The sequence below is a fragment of the Arachis hypogaea genome, chromosome 11 (assembly GCF_003086295.3).
Source record: "Arachis hypogaea cultivar Tifrunner chromosome 11, arahy.Tifrunner.gnm2.J5K5, whole genome shotgun sequence".
Taxonomy (NCBI): domain Eukaryota; kingdom Viridiplantae; phylum Streptophyta; class Magnoliopsida; order Fabales; family Fabaceae; genus Arachis; species Arachis hypogaea.
In genome coordinates this window covers 22,137,271-22,149,367 of record NC_092046.1, presented here as the reverse complement: position 1 = coordinate 22,149,367, position 12,097 = coordinate 22,137,271, and the positions used below count along the sequence as shown (strand labels likewise).

Below are 12,097 nucleotides of genomic sequence, written 5' to 3'. Positions count from 1 at the left end.
AAAACGCAGAATTGAGGTTCCAAAAAAATCTATTAATATGTGGGTCCAGGTAAACCACATAAATAAAACGCAGAATTGAGGTTCCAAAAAATCTATTAATATGCAACTGAACAGTGCTACTAGTGTTTGATCAACTATTAGTGTTTGATCAAAGTACTATCTTCGGCTGTGTTTCAACTTTTAATTTTATAATCACATTAAAGATGACTGGTTTCACTAATTTCGGATCTCAACAAAAGGCAAACAGCATTAATCATTTGGACTTGAGCAAATAACTAATTAAATTAAACTTATTTTGAGATTTGTTGAGGTATCCCCTCTCTCTTTGCCATTTCCTACTAATAACACTCTCTTTTTTTCCCTTTCCAAAAAAGAACGGGCATGAGCCTCCAAACAAGACATCTTACAAAAGCAATGCGTCCAACCCTAACCACAGTGGTGTCCTTTTACCTGTTAGGAAGTAACCATCCCGCTTATAGTTTATCGTTACCACTTTTCCTCTCCCTATCCTCCTGTACATTAACCAACATTATTATTGGCCTAACACTAAATAAAAAAAGAGAAACAGCTTCCTTTTCATTCTTTTCCCTCTTCCTCTTCATTTCCGAAGCTCATTTTCCGAGTTGCTAATCTTTTCTATTATCCACTTCTTATTCACGAGTTGACTTTGCTAATCCCAACTCGATTTACCGAAACGTTCCTAAACCCACCAGCAGCCTGAAAACACATCCCATTGCGCTGTTCCATGTAACTCCTCACTTCTTTTCTTATCATTTCTTGCATCACCGCCATCAGCTCCGCGCTAAAATTAAACGGCGCTACCACTTGATGTTGTGGCGATGGCAATGGCAGCGGATCCGCTGCCGTTACAGCCGTTGAAGGCGCCGCCGAAGCCATCACCATCGCCGGAGAAAAGGCACGTGACATAGATTCCGTGACACGATTGGAGACTTCCACAGCAACGTCTACGCCAGGCAGAGACAGCGACAACGACGTCGGAGGGTCCTCTGAAGAGGACGCAGTTTCGATCGGAGGAACAACGGTCCTGGGCACGGGCCTCAGAACGTTAGACGGAGAGACAGCGCGAACGCTGCAATCACTCGCGTCGGATCCCGACGGGCTTCCCGGCGACGTCGGGCTCATGTGAAGTCCGGTGGATAGCGGCATCGTAGCACCTGCGCTCGCAGACCTCTTCGCGGGCCGTAGGTAGTAACCGCCGTCAAAGTCCGCCGGACCTGTTGCAGGCTCGTCGATCATCATGGATGAGCACTTGCGCTTGAGTGTTGAGTTCCAGTGATTCTTTACCGCGTTGTCGGTTCGACCAGACAGGAGTCGGGCTATTGTAGCCCACTTGTTACCGAACCGGGCATGGGCCCGGATTATCGTCTCATCCTCATCGGGCGTGAAGCCCCGGTGCTCAACCTGAGGTGAAAGTTGGTTACACCATCTTAGCCTGCAGGACTTCCCGGAGCGGCCCGGGATGTACTTGCTTATCAACGTCCAGTTCCTGGGTCCGTGCCTCTCCACCAGCCTCTGCAGGGCCTCATCTTCTTCCGGGCTCCACGGGCCTTTGATTCGATCCATTTCTCTTCTAGACATGGCCATAGTGCTTAGTTTCTTTTGTTTTGTTTTTCAGATTTAGAGGATCATGTGAAAGTGAAGATTTATATATGGAGAGAAGCAGAAGCGAAGTAGGTAGGGCGTTACGATGAGATTTTTGAAAGGGTTTTTTTTGTGGTGTTGCTGTTTTGAGTGTGTGAAGCGGTTGGTGTTTGATCGTGGTTTATATGTGGGAGGGATGGGGGGGTGAGGTAACCGGTTGAGGAGGTTAGGTTTTGAGGGGTTTCTGGGAGCGTTATGCTGAAATTGGTACCGCTTGTTCCTGGGGAGCGGTTGGCTTGGGATTTGGGATACAGCTGTAATTGGACACGCGTCAGTTTCAGCTGCTTCCGTTTGCACAAGTCATCCCTGCTCTGCTTTCTTCCTTTTTATCCTTTCGAATTCTCATTTTTAATTTAATTGAAAATCAACTGTTACGGTATGATTGTAGTATATTAGTTTTTTTTTTGAAACAAACGAAAGCTCAACACAAAACAGTGGAGCAAAAAGTCAGGAGTTACATAAAGAAATAACGAAGACAAGACCATAAAGCCTGGCATCACCTGCCTATTATCAACAACCACTAGGATTACTGTCAGCCCATTCTTTATAACTCAAAAGTGTTCTCTGTTGGATGAGGTCAACACCTGCTACCTTATTGTTGAAAATCCTGTCATTACGTTCCAACCAGATGTTCCAAATCACTGCAAAGAATCCAATCAACCCCCGCTTCTGCTCTTGTTTACTCGTGTGCAAGCCAGTCCAACTCTCAAACAGCCCTCTTATGGTACCCGGAATAGCCCACTTTCTACCAACTGACTGCAACCAACAGCACCACACTTTCCATGCTATATCACACATAAGAAATAGATGCTGGACAGATTCTATCTCCTTATTGCATAGCACACAAATATTATCACTGTGATGAATAACACCTAGCCTACTCAACCTGTCTTTGGTGTTAACTCTACCAACAAGTACAAACCAGCCAAAAAGCTCAATCCTCGAAGGCACCACTCCTTTCCACAATGTACTTGTGAAACTATAGCTTGTGATCGCTGCCGGCAGATTCTCCGATTGAAGTACCCGCATAAAGGAATTAGTAGAAAACACACCCTTACTATCAAACTTCCAGACCACATTATCCTCCATACCCTGTGACAGCTTTACTGGCCGTAACCTTTCATGCAGCTGATGGACAAGTTTCAGCTCCCATTGGAACAGCTCTCTTCTCCATTGAAAATTCCAGATCCACTCCAATCCATCCCAAAATCCACAATCCCCTACGACAACTCCTTGTTGGTTGGACACAGAGAAGAGTCTTGGAAACGCCACTTTCAGCGGCCCACCTTGCACCCAGTTATCCTCCCAAAACATGGTACTCCTTCCATTCCCTACTTCCATAGCCAGTCCAGTAACCAATTTATCCCTTAACCGCTGCTCCTGTATGTTTAACTGGCATATGTCCTTCCAAGGCCCGCCTTTCGCTGGTATCTTCTGATTTACCAGCATGACATCAGGCCTCAAGTTGTTACAAGAACAGACAATTTTCTTCCATAAGGGGCAATCCTCTTTTGAAAACCTCCACCACCACTTAAACAAGAGTGCTGTGTTCCGAAGCACTGCATCCCCAACCCCCAATCCTCCAGCCTTCTTTGGAGCTTGAACCAACTCCCACTTAACTAACGGGATACCATCCTTTCCATCCCCCTTTCCCCACATAAATCTCCTTTGCAACGCAACCAGCTTGTCCGCAACCGCCTTCGGCATCTTGTACAGACTTAAGTAATATATCGGCAGGCTATTCAGCACCGACTTAATGAGGATAAGCTTGCCTGCTTTATTCAGCACCTTCGCTTTCCACAGGCTGAGCTTTTCCTCCACCTTATCTATGACTGGTTTCCAAGTCTTCACTAGCCTCGGATTTGCACCTAGAGAGATTCCAAGGTATCTAACCGGTAACACAGCTTGCTTGCACCCCAGAAGACCGCACGCCTGATCAACCCACTCCTGCTCACAGTTTACTGATATCAGATTTGACTTCTCATAATTGATGCTCAACCCCGACATTAACTCAAAACACCGTAACAGTCTCTTATAATTCACCAGTGTCTCAGTGTTAGGGGGACAAAATAATATGGTATCATCCGCAAATTGAAGGTGCGATAATTCTACATGCTCACCTCCGACCAGTAATGGTTCAATGCGACCGTTCCTGACTGCTTCCCCAACCATCCGATGCAACACTTCGACCACAAGCACAAATAGAAGGGGGGACAGGGGATCCCCTTGTCTGAGGCCCCTTTCCATGTTAAATGGCTTGGTTGGAGACCCGTTCACTAGAACTGACATAGATGCCGTATTCACACACTCTTTTACCCAACCTCTCCATCGCTGGCCGAATCCCATTTTCTGAAGCACAATATCCACAAAGCTCCATCGGACTCTATCATACGCTTTTTGAAAATCAAGTTTGATAATTGCCGCCTTCTTCTTTCGCGTCTTGAGCCAATGGACCGTCTCACAGGCGATGAGCGCACCATCATGAATTTTTCTACCCTTTACAAATGCAGTTTGGGTCTCTCCCACTAATCCTGGCATAACTAATCGCATCCTTCTTACCAAAACCTTCGAAATTACCTTGTAGACACATCCCACCATACTAATCGGCCTGAAGTCCTTGATTTCCTTAGCCCCCACAAATTTTGGGGCCAGTGTCACCCATGTGACGTTCGCATCAGATGGTAGCTCTGCCGTTTGGAAGAAATCCATTACTGCTCTAGTGAACTCCTGCCCAACCTCTTCCCAGCATTTCTTGATGAAATTCATATTGTACCCATCACTCCCTGGGGCTTTAGAAGATTCACAATCCCAAACTGCTTCCCTGATTTCTTCCGCCGATGGCAGAACCTCCAAGGCCTCAGCCTCAGTCCTATCAATCTGTTTCAGTAGCCCATCACGAACACCAATCCTCGGAGCAAACTCCTGGCGATACAGCTCCTGATAGAACCCCCTGATTGCATACTTTATTCTGACTGGGTTCCGCACCAACCTTCCCTGGATCACTAGAGCATCAATCCTGTTATGCCGCCTTCTGGCCGATGCAATGTTATGAAAATATCTCGTATTCCTGTCCATGTCCCGCGCATGTTTGGACCGAGACATCTGCTTCCAGTGAATTTCCTTCCTGATGTACCACTTTTCACAAAAACTCACCAAAGCCTTTCTTCTAGCCTCCGTCGTACCATCATAGATCCCATCACTGACCTGGTTGTCAAGCTTCTTTATTGCATCCTCAAATCTCAGCAGTCTACTGTCCATATCACAGAAGTTATCTTTGTGCCATTGTCGCAAAGGCACCGTCAATGACTTCAGTTTACCAATGAAGGGAGCATCTCCCAGGTTCCTCCATTCATCTCTCACCATCCTCAGGAAGCCCTCATGGATAAACCAGGAATCTAAACTCCGGAAAGGTCGTGGGCCCCCTCGGATCCTAGTATCCTCCACAATTAACGGGCAATGATCCGACAGGCCCCTCGGACCACCTTTTACCCGAAGATCAGGAAACTCCTCAACCCACTCAACAGACACCAGCACCCTATCAATTCGACTACATGATTGACCCCTAAACCATGTGAACTTCCCATCAGACAGAGGTAAATCCACCAACTGCATGTCTTGAACCCAACTCTTAAACTCTTCCGCTGATGCTGGCAGACTCGTCCCCCCTCTTCTATCCTCCACTTGCAGAATCTCATTGAAATCCCCTAGCAAGAATAGAGGGACTTGGCACAGTCCCGCAATATAGCTCAATTCTTCCCAAACCACCCGCTTTTCTTCCCTCCCATGCGCCCCATACACCAAACAGAAAACACAATGGAAATTATTCTTTGTTAACACTCCTTCAATGCACAACCACCTCTCTCCTTTATAACAATTACTAGTCTGAAACATCATGGCATCCCACATCAATAAGAGTCCTCCAGCCGCCCCATCCGATTCCACAAACTCCCATCCTACCGTATTATCACCCCAAATTCTTGCAACATCATATTTTGAAATCACTTCCCTTTTCGTTTCAATCAAACCCAACATATTCAGATTATATTTTTTCTTTAATGATTTCACCATGCTCATTTTCCCATCTCCCCTCAACCCCCTAATATTCCAACAACTCATAATCATTTACACAAAGTACTAGTCACCTTATGTTTGTTCTTCGGACGGCTCCTTCTCGCCATTTCTTTTTGTTTTGTCAATCGTCTCTTTGCTACTATTCCGTCATTTTGAGCCTTCAAAATACTCAGGATATCCACATCGTCATCATACAGCACAGCCCCAGATTCAATCGCCAGAGCCCAAGTCACTTTATGTTCATGCATCAGATCCTCTCGTGAATTCCTGTCCACCTCTTCCTGATTTTGCTTGTTGAGCCTCCCTATGCCTATTCCTGGATTAACCCCCTCCACCAGTGATCCTCCCCCTTCCGCCCAACCCTGGTCACATACCATTGCTGTTTGGTTAACCTCCACGGCCGCTTCCTTCTCTCTCCCTTGGTCCAACAGTCCCGGTAGGCGTCCCCGAACTCGACCATCGTCCAAGACCCCTACCCAGTCCACCTGCACCGGCACCAGGCCCTCATCATTCGCGCTCATTCCTTCCTGTACCCCCTCCCCGACACCGAGTCCTGCCGGTTCCATCGCATCTCCCAGCAAGCCCTCCGGCGCCACAGTACCAGCAGCCTTCAACAAAACCCCTACCGAGTCCACCTGCACCGGAATCAAACCCTCGTCGATTACGCGCCCCCCGTCCTGCCTCCCCTCATCAAGCCCTGCATGTTCACCCGTCCCCGCCGAATCCATCGCAGATCCCCGCAAATCATCCTGCGCCACAATATCAGCCGCCATCGACGGGTTCTCCACCATCGGCCCTATGCTTTCGATTCTGCCAACTCCCTCTAGGGTTGCCGCCGCCTCGCCCTCATCACAGTCCTGCGCTTCAGGCAAACAGGCATGAGAATAAGTCATAACCCGCCCGCCCGCTGCCCGACCCGTTTCAACAAGCTTTGGGCCACCAGATACCTTGTTACCCACCTTCCTACCCACATGCGGCCCACTCTTTCTAGCCCTCCCCCTGCACGGTTTAGCTAAGTCCCGTGGCCCAACATCAATCTGAATGTGACTTGGGCTTCTTTGAACCAAGCCCCAAGTTACATCCCCCAAATTGTTATCCCCTCTCTGGCCCAAATGATCATGCTCCCTTGAAATTATATTCCCATCAAATCCATTTCCATCCGGAACCCTTCCTCCACCAGAATCATAAACCTCTATAACCGTTTTGTCAGACGCCCCTGCTTCACATCCACCAAATCCCTGAGAAATCGCTTCTCCATGATTCTCGGTACAACACACTAATTCAGTTCCCATCCTAGGCGTTTGAAATTCAAACTGCTCAACGGTAGTATCATTCAACAACACTTCCGTATTTACTATTCTGTCCTCCCCCATGTGAACCTCGTTGACCTCACCGGCAATTAGCTCCGCTGCCGGATCCGACTGGACCGCCACTTGCTTCAGCCGATTTTCCTCGTGGCCCTCAACCCCATTCTCCCCATATACCACGTGGCTCTCCATTGAGCTTGTCGCCCCACCATTCTCCACACCCCTCTCGTTCACAAGGATTGTAAATTCAGAATCCCCAACCGTAAGGTGAACCCTTTCTCTAATGACGTCAAACTCCTCGGTATCAACTTGGACTCTGCCAACCCGAAAAGATGCCCCTTCTCCCGTTGGAACCCCACACTGAATCACATCGCCCCACTGGCCTCCAATCGCTTTAAAGGTGTCCACGGTCCAGACATGGAGAGGTACACCATAGCATTCCAACCACACCCTTCGAGATACACAACGCTCTGATGCTTCCCATTTCCGAACCCTATGAAAGAATTGGAGCAAATTATCCAGTTTGAACGTGAAAGCCTCATCCGCATGCTGCATCGTATCAAAAGTAATCAACACTTTAGCCACTCCGAGCTCCCTAATATCCACCACATGCTGCAAGTTTGTGGGTATAGTTCTTTTCAACGACTTTACGTCCACAGGTTTCAACGTAGTCCCTACGAGACTCCTCCCCAACCAAGCCATATTCTCTTCCCCTAATGCTACTTCAACCCTTTTCATACCCTGATGGCCCTGCTGATTTGGTGATGGCACTCCTACCGGCAATTCAGGCACCACAAGGGTATCCACTATCTCTGCACCGTTAAGAGCTCCCTCTCGGCACCTATCCATCTGTGGACTAGCATCCCGATGCACCCCTTGGTTCCCCGCTTGATATGACCTTTGGAACTTGGCTTCCCCCACGGCCACAACTTTTCCCCGTACGCGGAAATTGTTCATTTCTGCTATAGCCTTCAGAGCACCCCCTTTCGTCGTGTAACGAACAAATGCGAATAGGTAAACCATGGCGTTCTTTCTTTTCCGGCACAGATAAATATCATTAATCCATCCCGTCCAACCAAACAGCTGATACAACTCCTTCCTGGAAATATCCTCCGGCAAGTTATCCACGAACACTGTAAATGACTCCTTTTCCAAGCGATGATATGCTTCTCGATTCCAGATCCGAGGATCCTTTCCTTGGATCCGGCAGCCCCTGTGGCCACCCCCACTAGTGTTTCCCCTCCCTCTCATGACTTGTAGTATATTAGTTCTGTTTACAATCCTTCTCTCCATGCAAGAGCGCGTTATCTGCACAGCTCTCCTCAATCAAAGTAACTTTAAAATAATTCCAGCACCGGAAATATTTGGTAACTCAATCGTATTAGTAAAAAATAATCTAAATTTATCTTATTTAATATATTCATTAGTTATGATAACAATTTTAATACCCTTAACAATGTTATTAAAGTTGTATTAACTAGTTTACTTGTTTCTTTATTAAATAAGTTTAATTTTAATACATTATAATATAAAATGTTTTTTATAATTATTTCATCACATTTATTTTATTTTATAATTATTTATACAGTTAATATATAAGTATATTAAGATTAAATTTTTATTATATTTATATAAAAAAACAGAAGATAAAATTAATTAATTTGATAGTTGTTTATATTTTAATTAAAAGATTTTGAATTTAAATTTTAGAAATAAAATTTTTTTTATGAATTATATATAATAAAAAATATTTTAGAAAAAAAATTATACATAATTTTTGTTTCTTTTTATACATAACTAGTATATCAATAGGTTTAGATTCATGTAAAAAAAATTATTATAGATGGTATAAAATAAAAAATATTTAAAAAAATATGCTATACCAATTATTTTTATATCTCATTATATATAAGATAGAAATATAGCTTTTGTAATTTTTTACTTAATAAAATTAAAAAAATTATAATATTACCCTATTCTCTTAAATAAACATTAGCTACATCTCTATTCTATTTAGAAAAATGATAATATTATTTTCAATTTGATAAGATCAATTCCTCTTAATTATTCTTTCTTCTTCCTAAATTTTTCCCATTCTTCTTTTGGATACAACCGAATAAATAATCTACTTATTAAAATGATCAAATAGTTATTTTGTAATAATTTTCTTCAATAATTCTCAGTAAAGCAAAAAAGCATTAGCGATAACTACTAATGCATTTTTTATTATTTCTCTAATGTTATAAAAATTAGAAAGTTAAATAAATTTATATTAGTAATTAAAATTATAAACAACTAGGATAAAAGTTTTTGTCAACAATTATTGACATAGTAAAAAAATATTAATTTGTAATTTAACAAATTATTTAATTTCCACCTAAAAATATATCACAACCATAAATTTTCGTTATATAAAAAAAGACAATAACTTATTAATAATTGACATATTTTTATATGTATTGGTAAGTAAGGATGAAAAATGATCATGTGAATTATGGTATTAGTTAAGTTCTTTAATCTTTTACCTCATAATATTCTATGTCAATTTTAGTTAATAATGTGAGAATATTCTATTAGACTGTACAATCAAATTTAAAACACAAATAGGGTTTGGTGCAATTCTAACTTAAAAATAGGAATAATGCAATTTTGTGAAATCTCAAACATAGTCTATGATATTTATAATTTTAAAAAACAAATTGATAAAAGGTTACATTCATGAGCTTGCAAAGAGAGAAATCATGCATAGAGAAGAAGCAGAGAGTTATGAATGCAGAGAGAGAAATTACTTTCTTGTATTCACATTTTTATAATGATGAATCTCACTATTCTAACTAATTACATGTAGGTTTATATATACAGTGTCTTGTGACTACAAATATCCAAAAGACTTAAATTAATCTCTAACTAACTAGTGCCATGCTGGCATTCTCCTAACAAACTCCAAAACTATCTAACTAACATGTACATCATGTCGATTCCTAACTAACTGTGTATCGGAAACCATCATGAGCTCCACTCCCTTTTATCAGCCTCCCTCAAGCTTGGAACATGAACGTCATGCATTCCAAGCTTGCAATGAATCTTTGCAAACGGCCCTGGTGCCAAGCTCTTGGTGAGAATATCGGCAACCTATTCAGAGGAAGGGACCGGTAACAGCTTCAAAGAACCATCCTGCACTCGATCTCGAACAGTGTGGCAGTCAATTTCGATATGCTTGGTACGCTCGTAAAAAACTGGATTCGAAGCAATATGAATCGCTGATTCATTATCACAGAACAGGGTAATCGGCCTACATAAAAGGACTTGCAAATCTCTGAGAATATTCTGCTAAACGTGCAGGTGACTTTCTAATCCTATTTGAGCGCCTAAGATGCTGGTCTACATGAGGTTGTTCTAAAGCTACATGATCATGTGATGGTGAGTTAGATGGGGGGCTTGAAGCAAATGTTGGCATGTTGTGATCATCATGCAAGTGTGGAGAATGTAAGGGTGACACCTGCTGATCTAAGGATGCATGAGTAGGGTGATGTGTTTGTGTGCTTGAAGGTATGTGTGAATGAACTGGCAGCATTTGAGGCACAATAGAGGAGGATTGTGCAGAAGCATGATGTGCTAAATCATTATGATAGAATGACAAGGTATCCAAAATAGATGCACCATGTGAATCATTAAAGGCATTGTATTGGTGAAAGGGAAAAATGTCCTCATAGAAGATGACATCTCTTGAGAGAAAAACCTCTTTTGAGTATAGATCCATCAATAAAAAACCTTTAGTATTCGTTTTGAACCCCAAGAAAACAGCCTTTCTTGCTCTCTTTTCCAATTTCTTTCTGTGAGCACTTAGGGTGGAAGCAAAGGTCAAACACCCAAAAGTTCAAAAATAAGAGATGTCAGGTAAAGAGTGGAACAATTCTTGAAAGGGGCTTGATGCATTTATAGAGCTAGAGGGAACTCAGTTCAAGATATGTATGGCATGAGCTATAGCAAAAGTCCAAAGATGATGAGGCAAATGACTTTGAAAAATAAGCGCTCTAGCCATATTTAACATATCTTGATGCTTGCGCTCCACGACTCCATTTTTTTGTGGAGTTTCCACACAAGTAGTTTGATGAATGATTCCTTTTGATTCATAAAAAGAGTGCAGTAGGAACTCTTTGCCATTATCACTTCTTATGCATTTTATTCATTTTTGAAATTGTGTATCAATTAATTGTACAAAAATAGAAACTAAATGTGCTACTTCAGCTTTGCTCTTCATGAAATATGCCCAGGTGAACCTGCTCTTATCATCCACAATGGACAAGAAATATTTATGGCCTTGACTAGAAGCAACAGCTAATGGCCCCAAATGTCCATGTGGATATATCAAAACAAGAAGTGGATTTTGTTTTGCTAAGAGGGAAAGAAAGGCGCTTTTGCTTAGCAAAATGGCAGGGTTCACAAGTGACATGTTTCATTTGGCTCTGAAGAAAATCATAGTGCTTTTGCATAGCCTCTATTCTTTTATTAGCAATATGTCCTAGTCTACTATGTCATAGGGCTACTAAATCGGACTTATTTACAACATTATTGACATAACCTTTCTTATTGACTAATTGAGAATGCTGTGAGATTGAGTGTAGTGTATGCATGTGGGCAGAGTCCAAGATATATAGGCCTGCCGTTAGTTCAGCAGTGCCAATCATCCTCAAGCTCATCTTGTCCTGGATCTCACAATTCAAATCATTGAACGAAAATTGGCATAAAAGGGATGCAGTAGCTTTTGAAATTGAGATAAGGTTGAAAGTAAAAAATGGAACATATAGAACATTTTGAAGTTGAAATTTGGTTGAAAAATTAATTGTCCCGCTGATGGCAGTGATAATTCTTGAACCATCTGACAATTGAAGTGTGATTGGATTTACTCTTCGAAAACTAGTGAACAATTTTAAAGAACAAGCCACATGTGCCGTGGCACCTGTGTCGAGAATCTAATCTGTGCACTTCAATTTATGTTTGGAGATAAATAGAATTTTGTATATACCTTTGAATGGAGCATAGACTTTAGTAGCCAG

The 12,097-nt window shown here is 42.5% G+C and overlaps 1 protein-coding gene across 1 annotated transcript; it reads right to left on the bottom strand.

The window, feature by feature from the left end:
• Window positions 1-263: 263 nt before the first annotated feature.
• Window positions 264-2,035, bottom strand: LOC112720536 (transcription factor MYB44). The gene has a single exon (XM_025771501.3). It carries the CDS (start codon window positions 1,603-1,605, stop codon window positions 655-657), a length of 951 nt encoding a protein of 316 aa, XP_025627286.1. The 5' UTR covers window positions 1,606-2,035; the 3' UTR covers window positions 264-654.
• Window positions 2,036-12,097: the final 10,062 nt, after the last annotated feature.